We start from the raw sequence: 17,511 nt of genomic DNA on the forward strand, positions 1-17,511 counted from the left end.
ATGCTGTATAAATAAAGGTTTTCAAATAGGACTGTGTTTTACTGTATACAGGAACGCACAATCATACCTCATGGCATGTTTTACTGTTATAGTGTGCATGAGAATACTCTTATACTTTATACTTAATACCTGAGTAAATGCACTGGGTTAGATGTTAAATGTGGCTACATTTAAACCAGTATAACACACTCACACACACCCTTACAAATCAAACGAGGATTTGTGTAGGATTTAGTGGCATCTAGCAGTGTAGTTACTGATTTCCACCCCCTCGCCCCACCCTCTCCTTTCCAGCATGAAGGACAAACTAAAGTGGCCGCAAAACTTGCAAAAGAGGAGGACCTACAGTGTCTGTAGATATAAAAGGCTCATTCTAAGGTAATAAAAACATAATGATTCTTATTTTCAGGTGATTATACACTAATTATTAATATATAATATAAGTATATTCCATTTCTGCCCCCTAAATCATATACACTTACTAATTAATGAATCTATAAAGTAGCTTGTAACTACAGCTATCAGATAAATGTAGTAGAGTAAGGAGTATAAAGTAGCAGAAACAAATACTCAAATTATCTCAGAGCCTTAATTTGATCCAGTGGTGCTCCAAATATCCACTTATCATCATAACAGGCTTTAATAACATTTTACTTTTCACAGTCAAAAAAGAAACAAACTTTATCCTCATAGATATAAAATAAATATTATAACATGAAACATTATAATTATTAGTCTGTGTATTTGATATTGTAAGCAACAAGCAGGCAGAGGAGTGACGATAATATCCCTGGAGATCTGTAATGTGAAGTGACTCCCACAGAAGTGCTGATTGATGCAGTCGTGTGTGTGTGTGTGTTTTGTTAACTCCTTTAGACAGTGTGGGAGTACTCATAGAGATGTTGGTGTTGTTATATTGTCACTACATGTTCTCCATCAAATTAAATATTAAACCACAGGAAAACAATTAATCTGCTAACAAAATTATGCATAAAAAACAACACATTTGTTTGCTTTGACTGATGGTCAGGCTAAAATCACATCAGATCACAGCTCCAGCCTCTGATTTCAAAGGTTACCACACGAGCCATGGACCACACAATGAGAAAATCACTGATTCAGTGTCATCACACATAGTTTTCTCCTCAGAAAATATATTCACACTTTACCAGGATGAGCTTCAGCTGCAGGTCCTCTGTGGCCCTCTTGTGGAAAAGTTGAAAATAGTTTTTGCTTGGATCATTTTCAGATGTTCTATTAAACACCGATCATCTCTTGTGTGATTAGAGCTATGTTAACTATATACAGCAAATAATCAGGATGGAATATTTAATCAAATCTTATATAATTGTGATCCATATACATGTGATGGCTGTGTGTCATCCAGTGTCTCATTGCTTTGCCTCATTGCGTGTGTCAAACATGATATGTCAGACAAAGGCTTTTTCTTTCTTTTTTTTTTTTAGCATAAACTCGTTTCATTTTAATAATCGGTTGAAGTGTTTTGTCAGTTCCTGAGTTGACCAGTAAGAGGAGCCATGTTTCTGCCTCAAGATGCAACAAAGCCTGGGAGTCTCACTCTTTCAGGATCACTGATAAATACACTGGGAAGGAGAAGATTGTGCTGGGATTGTGTCTTTTAGTTGATCATATTCAAATACGACACACACAGATACACAGCTGTGATATTTCTGTTTTGAAATGAGCGTGTGACATCATGTACAGTACATCTAACATTAACCTACAGGGGTTGAAGGTGTTTCTCATGAACGCTTGATGCTGCACATAGTTGAAGGGTCTAAACCAGTTGTTCTGCCACTAAAGGTGTCTCAGGCAAATGTGTCAGTATGCAAACAAACATTCATTATTTTGACATTTTAAAGGCATTTCATTTTAAATCATGCAAAAGTTGGACCAGCACTTCCTCTCTCTTACAAATCTAAAGATACACTTATTATAAAAACAAGTAACACTGGAGGCTGCAAAGTAGAGAAGAATAGATGTAGTCTATGTGCATACAAATTAGACAGTGAATCACATTTATCAATTTTTATGCATTTATTTATCCACAATGCTTACGTGGTGCTCAGTGGCTGTGTGCAGCATATGAGAAGTCTTACTTGTGTGCAGACATGTATGACGGTCGATCTCGCTGCTGAATTGAGGAGGTTTGACAGGAATGCATCCTTCATCGAGTCATGACCGCTTACATGTACCAATATTCTCTGATATAGTGCTGTAAAACACACGGTTGAGGTGTCTCTTACAGGAAAGCTAGAAGAAAGTCAGAATCAGGTTTATTGCCGAGCAGTTTTTCACATAAAAGGAAAAAGCAGAATTAGATACAATGAACTATTTGTGTCGACATGAAGGAATATACAGAGTTCATGAATCGTTGAGAACTGCCAACACTTACTGAGATTCCTCAAACCATGTGGTTCATGTAAGCAGCAATGCAGCTGACTGTTGTGCCAATAATAATAATAATAAGTATAATAAGAAGAAGACTATGAAAAGAAGAAGAAAAATAAGAAGAAGAAGACGAAAAAGAAGAAAGAAGCACATTTGTTACCCAGCTTCATCTGCTGTCCATCTCTTGAAATGTATGTTAGGATAATACAAACAAATACAAACATACAAGCAAACAGATACAGTGAGAGAACTTCATGTAATTTATCAGAATATTATCAGTATTTTATAATTATTTCTTTGTTTCTTTGACTGGCTGAGTTGTGAGATGTCCAGAATTCGTCTGTGTTTGTCGATTATTCAAACTCACCAGCATCTCTGCGTTACTCTCTTATTCTCTTGTTTCACACCAGGACCCCAAGACACACCTGTAGATGTTTGAGGCAACAACCCAAAGACTGCACAACCCAAAAGGTAAAAAAAAGAGTAGAGTGATACTCACACATATAACATCTGTGCTTGCAACAAAAAGTGAATCAATGTACATGTGCTTAATTGTTTGCATAGTCACAAAAGTTTCAGTTATAAGACACAGAAGACAATTATTTATATGTGCTAAATAGCTGCCAGAGTATTATGTATGTATACATATAAAATAATACAGTTAATACACTCGTCTTATACATGAAATTAACTAAATATATATGCAAAATGGAGAAATATACCCCTTTCTACTATAGTTGCTACAGCTACTACAGCTGCTACTGTTAATAGTGGTAAACAAGAGTAAGGTGACAGCAGGTTGATGTAGCGATACACATGTGATAAGACTGTATAATGTACTGAAATCCTAAAACATGTTTCATGTCAGACCGTCTCATTAAAGGCTGAAACTAAACTAGCAATTGATTGAGAACACGCTTTGCAGATCTCTTAATCACTTCACATGTACAGATGTGTGCTGCAGCAGCTGTCTCTCTCTCTCTCACACACACACACATTAAGCCATGGACATGAACTGAAGGTAAGCATCCAGGTAGATGATACCTGTTTAAGCATTCACTACCTGTCAAGCTGGTGGAATTGAGATGGATATGCCTTCAATGTTCGCAATAAACAGTAATCAAGGCAGTCATTTAACCAGCACTAAATGCCTAATACACAACGCAAGTCTTAAAATAACAATAGAGGAGGGGTGATTATAAATTCCATTCAGGAAAAGGTCTTGGCTGTAAGCTGGGAGGTGGCAGGGAGATGTCGGGGAGTCATGCGGCTCTGAGATGGGGGGGCAGCAGTTTTTGCAATCAGCGTTAAATAGAGCAGTTTTGTGCCTGTGTGATTGTCAAGTGGGCCATTACTCGTTGATAAGAGCACTTTTTCCTTATGTCGCTCTGATTGGGCTGAGCATGCTGCTCCCTCTCGCATGCTGTCCCAATGCAATCAGGCCCCTCTTTCACTGCACTGCCATTTTCACTGCTGTGATTTCCACCCAATCCCCCCATTGGCCCCCAGCCAACGCAACTCCCCCCTCCACCTCCCCCATCTCCTCCTCCCGCACCCCGACCTACCCCTTCAGATTCGATGAGTACCCATTTACAGCAAGGAGAAAAGGTCATGCCAAACTCGTTGTGTCAATTGTAAACCACCCCAATTCACACTGATTTCAATGAAATAAATGAGTAGGTGCAGCCCCAAAGAAAGCAAAGGTCCATGTGGAAGTAGCAAATTAGGAGATTTTCTCAGAGGCTCGCCGGGGCCAAACGCCCATCGCTTCTCTTGGACCTGCATTCCTTGTTTTCACTGTATTTGACTATCTTGGTTTTTTTTTTTGATGAAACTTTTCTAAGTACATAAAATGTTCCCTTTGGATGTAGAAACATGCTAAAATAGTGCCATGCATCATGTAAAGATGATGAAATTTGAAAATGTTTCACTGTTTTCAGTAGTCATCCTTCTGCATTTCTTGTTTGGAAATATATCATTATATCTTTTAGAGACTTTGCTAGTGTGAGTGATTCTGGACTCTACTTAATTTTATTAGTCTGTCATGTTCTTTACTCTCTCCCCCTTCTCTATTGTTTTAAATCTTTCCTTGTCTTTTAAATATATGATTTCTTTTCTTTCTTTTCTTTCTTTCTGACCTGAAAACTATTGAACTGATGATTCCTTTGCAACTTGCACATTTAAGAAGGAATCCCCAACACCGCTCTCATATTAAACTCTAACCCCACCCATCAACTTAGCATGTGCACAAAGGCTTTTTTGTTAAATTTGGCAGCACACTTAATTTTTTCCACTTTAATAAAAAAGACAAACATTTTCTTGATCCATGAGGAATGAAAGGGAGGTGCAGGTGAGGTGAGGTAGCAAACACCACAAACTCTGTCTTATACTGTACAGTATATAAGCAGCAGGAGGTGGAAACCCAAACAATGCAGTGATTGCTGCTGGTTCAAACTGAGTCCTTAAAAAATCTGAAATTGAATTAACCAGTAGGTGTGTAAAAATGTGGGTAGTGGGAGCTTAGTGACATCTATCACACGTAGGGTAAACATCATTGTAAAGAAAGCTTGACTTTAGTGAGGTATGTACAGTGAAGGATGCTTCCCACAAGTCCTCTACAATCTCCTCCTCCGCATTCTCCTCCACTGAGTTTTTATGTTATGTAAAGTGGCTGGACACGATGAGTGGATAAGATCATATAGACTCAAGATCATATCCTTTGTGATAGAGAACGGGGTTAAGTATGAGTCAACAGGAGAGGCCTCCAGGAGATTGAGTACAGTGAAGCTAAGATGCACAAACTGTGGCTCTGTATAAGTACCAAAGAAAATGATGTGTACGGTAGGTAAAGGAGAGAGCTGCTGTTGTTGTCAAAACATGTCAAACACCTCAAAAGTCTCAGTGGCAGAGTTGGACTGTAAGGAGAAAAAGGTGGAAAACAGGAATTCACATTTACATGACGTTTTTGTCCAAAGCAAATTACAAACAAGGGAAACAATCAAAGTACAGAGTGACAAGGACGTGTTAGTGCAGCAACAAATACTAGTCACAAAGAATCAAGTGGCAGTTTGAGAAAGGTGATATAATAATAACCCTAATAAAGAAAAGATATGCAGACCAAAATATTGTTGGAATTCAGATCCAGATCCAAAAGAACTTAAAACTTAACTGAGGGAATATGACACATTTTATATATTTTATAGGTGATAAATACCAAATATATACTGTATATGCCATTTATTTTGCCAAAAGGTCCTTCACACATAAATAAGGTCTAACTCCTTGTGCAACCTTTTATGAACAAACAAAATTCTACAGAAGTCCAAACAGACTTTTTTGGGGGTTTTGCGGAGGGGGGCTGTCAGAACTAATCTCAGTTATAGAAATCTATTTCTATTTAATTCCCTTTTAAACCAAATAGAAGAAATTGGTCATTTTCTGCAACAGACTTATGAAACATGTCAACACAAAATCATATTTATTAGCCACTTATATAATTAACTAACTCGTGATGTATTAATCTAATATAACAATGTTAAGTGTGTTTCCTGAGCGGTTACAAGCAGTGCCTAAAAGTTGAATGTATATACGAACAACGGAAAATAAAAATCACTGCTAAATCTATTATTAAGTCTGTTGCTATAACACTATAAGACGCTGCATAATTCCCATCGTGATCACTGACCTACTTTCTCCTTCCCATACCTAATGATGGAGTATTTATAGATCATACCATATACACTGCAGCAACCTCACACGTCGGCAGATGTAAAGCAGCTGAGCGGCAGAACAAGTTTGCAAGCATGTTGACAGATGAGACGTTTGTTTTTGTCTGGTCCACATCACGCAAAAAACATTTACGAAGTCAGCCATGCAATGTGGAAAATGAAAACAAGCAACTGTTGCACACTCAGATTTGCATCTTTCTCAGTGTCTGTGGTCATATCAGGTCTTCTACAGATGGTGCGTTGGAGTGATAAAGACTTTAATGTCTGAGAAAGGATTTGTCTTTTCATGATAAAAGGCTCTGTATTATTCGTTTCAGTGTTTTACTTCACAGCAACACCGTCTTGCTGGCATTACATTTCTCCTCTCACCTTTGACCTCTGCCTGTGAACTCACCACAGAGGCCATAATAAAGCAGCTTCTCTTTTGTACCCTCAAATGTTACGGTGCTTAAAAGAGTTCTGCAGTAATACAGATCCAGGGAAGGAGGAGTGGTTGTTTCTCATGCTGTTCAAGTGAACTCTCTGCTCTGCAGCTTGCAACGCTTGAGATGTGTTATCTGATAAATAAAAAAAAAAAAAGCATTCATCTCCACCAGGTGGAACAGGACACATCTCGATGGAGGCACGCTAACTCCTTTATCCCTCTGCGATGGTGCGATACGGATGCAGACTCATGCCGGTACAGGTCGGACTGTTATCCCGTCAGAACAGAAAGTAGCCTTTTGCTCTGTGTGTGTGTGTGTGGTGGCTGGGATGAAAGTGTGTGTGTGTGTGGTTGGGTGTGTGTGTGGTGGCTGGGATGGGTGGGATTGCATGAGCGTCTGGGTTGAATGAGTGAGTAAAAAAATAAATAAAAAAAGAAACAAGAAAGCATCTGTGTGTTTTCTGTCACTCCTGTCGCTCTAACCCTTGTAAAGAAAGTTGACATGATTTGCATACAGATTTAAAGCAGGTGGGCTGCCTGATTTTCTTCCACGAAGCAGTGTTATTACACCAAATATGGAAATATTGACTCTTTTATGTGTTATCTCGGCTATGTAGTAACAATTATGAAGTCATTTTTGCGAAAAAGGCATTCAGAGACAAATAAATATCACATTTATGAACACTTTTTAATGTTAAACACGGCCTACAGTGGGAAATCCAGGCTTTTTAAGTCAAGCTTTGAGGTTGTTCTGTAGTTAAATGTTTCTATTTATATCAAAGATTACTTGATTCAATTAGATTTCAGAGGGAAACGTTGTATTAAACATTTAATTGCGATGCAGTAACACTCTGTGGGTCATTCTGTATAAGTAGTACTCTGTATTTAAAGACTTCTGACGTACTTTTTGCTGACAATACCTCTGAAACTTAAAGTATTTGTACATTGTAAGTAAAACATCTCAATTCTTCTTCCACTGATGCTGAAGAACGTGAAAGCATCCCGTGAATGCAAGCTGTATTGATACATGCAACGAACATCTGGTGAGAGGACACAGCTCGGATCAATCAGCCTCTAACTGTGCGTGCAGCTTTGTTTTCTTTCTCAGAATAGGAGAAATAATGTGCATTTCAGGCTACAGTCACATTCTTCTGTTTTGACAGGGGAGCAGTTCCAGACAATACATAAGCTTGCTAATACAACAAAAATCTTGTCTGAGGTTGGATTTATTGCAGATCTGTTGAATTAGACTGCACTGGTGCATATGCTATATACTACTCAACCAACAGTGAATGTGAGTATTGCCTATATTAGGATTTATAGTATTAAAAAACGACCCTGAGGGGCATTTCAGCTGGATTAGTAATATGATTCAGTGTAAATGTTTTAGGGAACAAGAGCTTTATCATTCACTTAGTTAGTATTTATTCCAGCACATGCATACTGATCACACTGAATTTGATTGAAAGTTGAAGGTGACATCCATATAGCACATAACACAGTGGGTGATGTGTCAGTAGGGGCACAACATTTATGTCTCATCCCTAGGAACCTGGTTCCCAACCAGGCAGACTCATACACTCCTAACCCCACAAAGAGTCTCAGTATCATCTTTGTTTTCTGTCAAAAAAATCTAATAAAACCTGAATGATAAAAAAAACAAAAAAGTCACAAAATAAATCTTTAGGGGTTGCCAAATGATTGACACTGGAAATCAGAAATAAAAAATATTTATGAAACATAATATTCTGTCCATTTTTTTCAGATTTTACAATAATGTTTGTTTTTTTTCCTGAATAACAAAATAAATTTCTCTTAATTTTCCAAATTGTATCTCTTCAGGCGTCTCAAAACTATTCATATAAAACAAGAAGTCACAATCAGTAGGTATTTGTAAGGGCCTCATTTTAATCCACAAGCCAGTTACACTGAGAACACCTGCCCTGACAGATTAATCTGGCCAAACTCTAAACTGTAAATTAAATACATAAAATACAGACACTTTATGTTCAGTGGAAGCAAACCATTAGATCTAAATGCTGAAATGTTGAATAAACAGATCACATGTTGCTCAGATGTTTGTGTGTTTTAAATCTTTCTGCATTCAAAATTTCACATAATACAGTAAAGTAAGTAAACTTGTCATGCAAGCTGTCCACTTTCACATTATTATTATTATTATTATTATTATTATTATTTGATATTACAGGATAATTACTGGTGTATTGATGTGCATTGAGCATGTTGTATTTGGTTTAATCTATAAAAATAGATAATATATTATGAGATAATCACAGTGTAAGATCTTAACATGAAATGCAACCAGTGACTAGAGCTATGAAATCAGAAATGCAGCATGTAGCAGATCATTAGAATACTCAAGTAAAGTACCTCAAAGAGTATATTTGAGTAAATCTGAAGATTATCAACTATGAAATGCATCATCTCAGGTGAAAACTCATAAAAAGTATAGATTTTGGATTATTTTTTCCCAACCCTCAGAGCTGGAATAAAAAACCACACAACAAGCTTATTCCCAAAGAGGCGCGGCCAAAGAGGACAGGGAAATATGAATTATGATCCTCCCTCTAGACACAGCTCAGGGCACACTGACACAGGAGTCCCGGAGGAGAAATAAAGAAAGAGCAACAGCACTTTTTTTTATTAAAAAAAAAAACAAAAAAAAAACTTTGAAACTTCCCAGTCGGTGGACGGACACAGACATGCGCTGGAAAAGTGAAGTAAAAGTCGAGTGTTGCATAGTTAGCGAGGACGAGAACGGATCCCTGTTGTCCAACGATGAGGTGAGTAACGACAATTAAAGACGGAGCAGCAGGCTGAGGTCAGAGTCAGTGTACAGACCGTACGGGAGATTAAATATTAGTCGAGAATTGCTTTGCCAATTAAATCAAAGTGGGCTTCAGTCTGTTATTAAAGCCGGCCGTCCACACGCTGACAGCTCAGTATTTTCACAATTTGAAGAAATGTCGAAGAAAATTACCCCTCCCTGAATTCTGCAATTAAAACTCAAGTAGTTAATGAGACCTCTTCACCTTTCGGTTGCCCCGGTTAGACGTTTGTGGCGAACTTAGCCTTTTAATTGCTGTTATTAAAAAAATCAATCCCGTTTTCCCCTCAGAGACCACGCGCTGTTTTTTTTTTTTTTTTTTTTTTTTTGATTGACACGTGAGATTGGAGTGTTGTGGGGTTTTTTAAACCACAGCACCGCGCGCAGTTGTCGCGAGCAGTTGCTGAATCCCAAATGCAGATCTCAAGAACATAATGCACATAGGATAAGTATTAGTTCAAGTGTTGTCTGTTTTTGTAAGTAATGACTATCCTTCTCTTTTAAATGTCATTTTGGTAATCGCCGGGCGTTGTCATGGTGAAAAGTGAAAGGCATGATATTTATGGGATGGAGCAGGGGGCATTTAAGGCAGCTGCTACAGTCTGACAGACCAGCATCCTCTACCCGCCGTAGCTTCTCGTCATGTGTGAAGATTGCAAAGGAGACGAAGAGCTGCTAGGCAAATGCACTGAGGACAGGAGAGACATAATGGTAGGAATGAAAATGCTGGAGCTAAAAACTTTGATTTATTCTCCAAGGACAGGTTGAGAATTAACCAAAGGCCTTTTTTTATCTTCTTTTGGACGGATAGTTTTAAATATTTGTGACTGTGGACAACAAAATTAGAAAGATTTGCTTCAACTTAGAATCTAAAAAGGGCAACGAGGATTAAAATCAAACTAACTTTTCACTTATTATGGCCTAAAGAGAAAAAAAGATTTAATAACATAATCTGTAAACTTATTTTTGTTTTTAAGATGATTAAGAAAAATCTGATTTATTTTTTCCTGCAGTTTATAATTAAGTTGCTGACAGTAAACAGGTGGGCTTTAAAATATGTATCCACGGTTGTGGATGCGGTCCTGTGCGTAATGTTCTAACCGCAGGTTTGATCCCCTCAGGGCGCGCCGGTGGAAGTTTTGGACGAAGACGCGTCGTCACTTCAGGCGATGGCATCCGCGCCTCTGCTCGGCAGGGTTGTGTGCGCGAACTGCAACGAGGAAATCGTGGATAAATATTTATTAAAGGTAAACACACTGCCAGATTGTTTTGTGCGCAATTATGATTTTGATTTTGTTTTTTTTTGTTGTTGTTGTGATTTGGAGGCTCTTGTCTTGCGTGCGTATACAACAAGATTGACTTGTACTAATTTCTCCTGCCTCTGCTTCAGGTGAACGACTTGTGCTGGCATGTGCGCTGCCTCTCCTGCAGCGTGTGCCAGACTTCGCTTGGCAGCCACACGAGCTGCTACATCAAAGAAAAAGAAGTTTTCTGTAAACTGGATTACTTTCGGTAAGAGCATCCATCTTTATTTGTCCTGGTTTAACGACAGTCAAAGCTGATGGAACGAAATTATTGAAGGGGAGATTCAACTATCAAGATACGAATTTATTTATTAATCAGGCCACAGATTCTAATGCAAATTTGAGGATGATCTAATATTGTTTAATATATAGTTGCTGGATTTGATGCTTCTCTCTGCTTTAAAGTTAATTCATGTTTAACGACCAGTGAAGGCATCATTAATCAATCTCTTTAACAAAAAGAGCTCTTCATGGTCACATATAAATGATAGATATTAAAGTTGGGAGTCACTTTATCACATATAAATGATAGATATTAAAGTTGGGAGTCACTTTAATTATAACTTAATTTAATTTAGGGCCTTAGTAGCTGTATGTCAGTTTCCCTGCAGTCATCCAGGATAATTCTGAATTCATTCATTTCTGTCCTAAACAAATAGCCAAACTTCAAAGTTAAAATTTGCATCAGCTTTTAAAAGACACAGCTGCTCGGTGTTGAAGCCTGTGTCCGTTGTGTGTGGGTGATTTGCTCACCTTGACCTTCACCTTCTGCAGAAGATACGGCACCTGGTGTGCGTGCTGCGGCCGGAACATCCACTCCACAGACTGGGTCCGCCGGGCGAAGGGCAACGTTTACCACCTGGCCTGCTTCGCCTGCTTCTCCTGCAAGAGGCAGCTGTCCACCGGGGAGGAGTTCGCTCTGGTGGAGGAGAAGGTGCTCTGCAGGGTTCACTACGACTGCATGCTGGACAACCTCAAGCGGGCCGTGGAGAAAGGTGAGATCTTACTCCCCAAAAAACCCGGGAAAATTGTTTTTTTTTTTTTTAGGTTAAGCTTGAAAAAGGCTGGATGATAAATTTAAATTTAAAGAGTTTTCCTCCAGAACTGTTAGATTTTGTCACAATATTTCGGTTATTGTCTTAAAAAAAGAAAAAGAAAACACAAACAGTTATCACATCAGTATTTTATTTCACTTCAAGCTACTGAAAGAGAAGTTTAATATGCTGTTTGTCCATGATTTTTTATTATTATTGATATTATATCTTAGTCTATATGGGTCTGAATGTGCAGAGGTTAAAGCAAAATTGTCCTAGTTTTTTAATGCCTTGGATTAAATATGGTTATTGCATGCTGCTCTATTTGTCCAATAGGTTTAAAATTCTGAATTTAAAATGGATATATTTCAAACACATTTTAATATGACAATGTGCTCCTGCTGCAGGGAACAGTGTTAACATGGAGGGGGCTGTGCCCACTGAGCAGGAGATTAACCAGCCAAAACCCTCCAAGAGAGCTCGGACCAGCTTCACTGCCGACCAGCTGCAGGTTAACCTCCATCCAACACACACACACAGATATAACAATAATATATGAGATAAGATTCTACTGGGGAAATATATATATAGTTAAAAAGTTGTGGAATAAAGATTTGTCATAAGTTCAGTTCAGTAAATTGTTCAGGCAGAAAGGAAGTGTAATATCTAATAATGTGTTTACAGGCCAAAGGCACCAAACACCAACATTCGGTGTTAATTTTAATAAATTAGATTAATGTAGTATAGCATTTATTGATTTAATGAAATAGATGTGATGCAGGTAGAATGCCACAAAACAAAATCTGTTTTTCTTCTCTTAATAATGCAAATAATAATCATAATATGATTATTATGTAGATTTTTCAGGGTAGTATAAATTTAATTTTGAGCTACTATGTTAAAGCAATAATATATGAAGAGCATTAAGTGCCATGCAGAATGAGATAGATGTATAAAATCATCCAAATTGTTTATATTTTCTGTTAGTTCAAAGTAATTTTCATATCACGGAAACAAAGTAAATCTATCTGCTATTTAACTGATTTTCTTCTGAACACGCAGGTGATGCAGGCCCAGTTTGCTCAGGATAACAACCCAGATGCTCAAACTCTGCAGAAACTGGCGGAGCAGACGGGCCTCAGTCGAAGAGTCATACAGGTCAGTGAAGGACGTTGAATAAAGGGAAGGTGGATGATGATATCTGACTATTTTAGGAAGATGCAAGAGTTTAAACTCAAACAATGGTGAGGTATATTCGTATAGTGCTTGTTAGCTGGTAATACATGTACCAAACCAAAAAAAGGAACATAAAAAAAGAACAATACCATTTAATGCTGTTTATAGGATTCATCTAACTTTGAGCATCATCCATACTATATATTGTATTATTGGTTTATTGTGACTTAATGAATTATTGTGCATTTTAATTGTGTAGCAAAATAAAGCTAAAATACTTCTGCTACATGGTTTAACCTTCAACAATGCATTATAATTTACAAGCTGCAAAATATTAATTTGCAAAGTAACCGTAGGTTACAGTAAAGTACAACATGTTTGTGCTGTTAACTCAGGTCTGGTTCCAGAACTGCCGAGCACGCCACAAGAAGCATGTGAGCCCCAACCACACCTCCAGCACCCCAATGACCTCACTGCAGCCCAGCCGGCTGTCCCAGCCCACCCCGACCCCCGAGGAGCTACAATACACGACTTACGGTGGCCTGGAGGGATCAATGCTCTCTGCACTACACTCCTTCATAGACAGTGAGCACCGGTCGTTTCATTATGTTTTCTGTTAGCATTTGTTTAGAAAGTTTTTTTTTCTATTTTAAAAAAAGACCCTCCAAAAAGCCAAATTCCTCTTTTAACAATTGAAATATTAGAGCATATCTTATTTTTCACTGTAGATAAAGGGGCCTAAACACACATATACGTACTTGTAAGTTTATCACAAGGGAAATGTTGCTTCAGATGTGATATATCATAACAAATTACCAGAGGTTCATATTTTATTATCCCTTGTGATATCTTACATTTCACGTGTGAATTATCTGAAAACCAAATTGGTATGTGAAATGTGTGTTATGCAAACTGCCACAAAAAAAACTATTTGATTTATTTTTATTCATATCTAAAATAAATGAATGAATTATTATTGTATTTGCCATTACCATTAAGTTATTTACCGGCTCTAGTTTATTTAAACAGAACATCACAGGAAGAAGTACGTGGCATAAATGTGGCAAAAGAAAATGATAAGCTTAGTTTATTTGCTGACGATCTGATGTTATACTTGAGTAATATTATTGAGTAATTCACATTCTCCAAACACAAAAATAGTTTAAAAAAAGAGTAGCTATACAAATTCTTAAAAACTAATTATATGAAAAAGAGCTAATAGAATAAAATAGTCAAACTTTGTTCTGTAGCTCCTTCCGTAGTCCATTAGGTCATTGTGACTGTCACTGCTCATTAAATATAAACAGTTCTGCTTCTATCTATCAACAAACAAACAAACCAGTGTTATTTCTTCTAGAAATATATTTATACCAGTCACAAGGAGTGTTCATAATTACTGCTGTTTGTTAGAACAATGGACATTTTTTTAATGAAAACATTGATAAATTTAATAAAGACAACATTCAATCAGGATTTGTATACTGCTGTGAACAATCTTTGTCAAACCTTGACAAAATATAAACATACTAAAGCTTTTACCAATGCCTTATTTAAAAAAATAATCCATTCATATATTTTAATATCTTCATTATGGAAAATATAATCAAATGCTCTATGTGTGTCCACAGTACACTCCCCTCCATCCATGTTTCAACCGCTGCTGCCCGCACACGCCATGGCCTCCCTGCCTGTGTCTCACGCCTGAGCTACACACACACACACACACACACGCACACGCACACACACAGAAGACCTCCCTTCCGATGGTCCGACTCATTAGCAGCTGCAGTATTCACATCTCCATGGTAAATATAATTTCATTTTAAGCGAACCACCACAAAGGCTTTCCTTTCACATGTCGACATTCTTTGAAAACACTTGATTCACTGTTGAGCATATTATGGATGAATATCATTTACAGTCCTAAATGTATTGTGGAAATGGAAAGGTTTCAGTGTACCTAATAGGATTGTGACATATGACATTATAGATTTATATTTGTTTGTGTAGTTGGTGACACAGTTTGACCGTCCTACCTTAAGTGAAAGACACGAGACCCAAAATGTCAACTCATTATGAAGGTGAACTTGAAATTGTTTGTGTGTTTGAATATTGCAATTTAATTTATTTATTGTATTTGAAGTCTGTTTTGAAAATAAATGTCTACTTTCACAAATCGGGGGAGATGAATGAATGAAAAGATATTTTACACAACAGTTTAGACCTCAGGAAGTGGAAAGTATACAAACAATTTATTGATAAAAATAGAAGTAATAAAACATTAACATCTATATTTGAATAAACAGATACACAAGCAACATATCCTGTTAAAAAAAAACATGCAACTTTATCCGTATAAATAAATACATGACAGAGGCATTTATAATGTCATGCTTTCTGCACATGAGCAACAATAAATAACGTTTAAAGTATCGACAGGTTAGAGCAAGGAATCTTCAGAATTTGACGTTTAAGAGTTTGTGGTAAGAAAACTGCCGCACAGGTTTTACTTGTGTCTACTTGTTGACTGTGGTTGACCAAAAGAATCTAATTTCCAGACATGGGAGGGTGGGGGAGGCACATAAAAACACAATTTTTACTTCACTTATCAGATCTCAGGTATTCACCCTCATGGGAATGAACCTGAGCTGCATGCACATAAAGATACAAAATACATCTGGCAGTATAATAGTTACTCAGTGTGAAAAAACAACAACAACAACAACACGCTATGTGCATAATACGCCACATTTAGTGGCACATGCATCGTTCTGAAGAGGTTCGGATACACAAGCTGAGTTGTTTTTGCTCTTATTTAATGCTAACGTTGTACGTGTCCCAGCGTGTTCAGTTCAAACGGGAGCAGAAGGTGTGTGAGTCTCGCAGTGCTGTCACTCTGAGGCACCATAAGGGCTGCTTCTTGAGTTTGACAAACACAAAGACTTACAGGCATGAGTCACATCTCAAAGATCTGAAGGTGAGCATCATTCAAAGCAATGAATGGAAACATTTAGGAAAAGAAGACCTCACCAGAAGTTTGAAGTCTGTGAAATACAAGGACACAGTGGGTGAAACTGCTAACAGCTGCGTCACTTATTTATTTATCAGTCACCCGACCAACAACCAGGTGACACCCTTACTTGGCTCACTGGTAATCAGACAAACTGACGTTGACTGTCTGGTATTTGACAGAGCATATATATAGAGGCGTTTATACTCCAGGAAGAAACCAATGCAAAAATATTTGTAAAGTTCAAAAACTATAAACATATAATCAATCTGATTAATAAACATTGTTCTATTTGACTAATAACTCAGTAATATTATGTGGGACCAGCACCACTTTGGATCAACAAGAGGACCCATAGTTACAAAAACGCTGGTTCAAATGAGGTTCATAACTCAAAAGAGAAATTTTGAGCTTAAGTTTTGCTCCATGAGCTGGAAAGACTTAATACACCACCTCTGTTTCTAAACTTATAATATGCAGAGAAGTGGTAATAGCTGGAAAGTCACCTTAAAAACCAATAGGAAGTGACTCTCAGGTACTAATAAAATGCATTTTGGGAGGCGTATCACTTTAAGAACAGCTATGAGTGTTATGTATCCATGTTAAACAGCACATGTTACAGGCAGAAGCATTTTTTTTGGTGGACAGACACACAGGTTGCTTCCTATCCAACATTTGGAAAAGACAAAACCTCATCAGTGGCTGCCGACTATCCCTTTAACAAGTTCTTTTTAAAAATATTCATGCAAGCATCGTCAATTATAAACTATGTAGCTATAAGATGCAATTAGACACTGAATGTGGCAATTCTAAGAAAAAAAGGCACTTCAAAACCGAAGCACTTTGAACTGCTATGCCATTATGTCCTTCACAGTCAAATATGAAAACAGCGGACACTTACAGTGGCGAATATGTTTCTCAATGTGAGACAATTTGAGGATAAATACTGTGGTAACACAATACACAGATGAGCAAACGTTTGACCATTTCATGGAAAAACTGGTGCAATCAGCAGTGCATTCACTCCTCAAGAACAGTACAACAGGGTGTCTGGTGATGACTGGCACCACCAAGTGGTGAAAACTGGTAACTACAAGAGGTTACGAGCTAAAACATCTTACCACAAGCCCAATCAAGAAAGAAATCACCTGTTTCTATAGAAACTTACTGTGTAGTGTGACTGTGGCTGTAGAAAATACAACAAAGCATATTTTAAAAAATATTTACAAGAATCTGGTGTGACTTTGTACACCATCAAACATCTTTTTTTTTGACAAACTGAACTCTGCGTTCAGCTACAAATACCAAAGAACTACAAATAATCTAATAATTAGAGGTGCTTACTTACAGTTTGTCCATTATAGTGTACAGTTACACTTCTATTCTTGTACCAAGCTTTGGTAAATGATCTTCTCTCTGTCTCCTCCCACCTTTTGTCTTTTCTCTATTTCTTGTTCGCTGGTGGTGGTTCTCCTTGTACAAGATGCACCGCAACCTTCGGTTCATGCGGTAGGGCCGCTCAGGAGAGCCATCGTTCATCTCCAGATCCCACACTAGGAGGCAGCAGTAGCGACA

At 37.6% G+C, this 17,511-nt stretch overlaps 2 protein-coding genes across 3 annotated transcripts in view; one reads left to right on the forward strand and one right to left on the reverse strand.

The window, feature by feature from the left end:
* The first annotated feature begins 9,208 nt into the window (after positions 1 to 9,208).
* On the forward strand, positions 9,209 to 17,149 carry LOC113748007 (LIM/homeobox protein Lhx8). 2 transcript variants are annotated; one of them, XM_027290328.1, is made up of 8 exons: positions 9,209 to 9,368; positions 10,534 to 10,659; positions 10,803 to 10,924; positions 11,491 to 11,711; positions 12,158 to 12,261; positions 12,813 to 12,908; positions 13,322 to 13,511; positions 14,555 to 17,149. In XM_027290328.1, exons 1-8 carry the CDS (start codon positions 9,288 to 9,290, stop codon positions 14,629 to 14,631), a joined length of 1,017 nt encoding a protein of 338 aa, XP_027146129.1. In that variant the 5' UTR covers positions 9,209 to 9,287; the 3' UTR covers positions 14,632 to 17,149. The 2 variants fall into 2 exon arrangements, with proteins under 2 accessions (XP_027146129.1, XP_027146130.1); XM_027290329.1 differs by having other exon boundaries at positions 9,280 to 10,123.
* slc44a5b (solute carrier family 44 member 5b) overlaps positions 15,376 to 17,511 on the reverse strand; it is a 31,058-nt gene continuing 28,922 nt past the window's right edge. Inside the window, exon 22 of the mRNA XM_027290325.1 lies at positions 15,376 to 17,489. Within this exon, the coding sequence (XP_027146126.1) occupies positions 17,308 to 17,489 (182 nt within the window). The 3' untranslated portion in view covers positions 15,376 to 17,307. The remainder of the gene's footprint in view (positions 17,490 to 17,511) is intronic.

Source organism: Larimichthys crocea, chromosome XVII, assembly GCF_000972845.2.
Source record: "Larimichthys crocea isolate SSNF chromosome XVII, L_crocea_2.0, whole genome shotgun sequence".
Lineage (NCBI taxonomy): Eukaryota > Metazoa > Chordata > Actinopteri > Sciaenidae > Larimichthys > Larimichthys crocea.

Excerpts from the sequence above, each read along its gene's own strand:
- LOC113748007 (XM_027290328.1), top strand. The coding sequence starts at position 9,288 with ATGCGCTGGAAAAGTGAAGTAAAAGTCGAGTGTTGCATAGTTAGCGAG. Across the intron at positions 11,712-12,157 it reads CAAGCGGGCCGTGGAGAAAG|GGAACAGTGTTAACATGGAG; the intron begins GTGAGATCTTAC and ends CTCCTGCTGCAG. Across the intron at positions 12,262-12,812 it reads TCACTGCCGACCAGCTGCAG|GTGATGCAGGCCCAGTTTGC; the intron begins GTTAACCTCCAT and ends CTGAACACGCAG.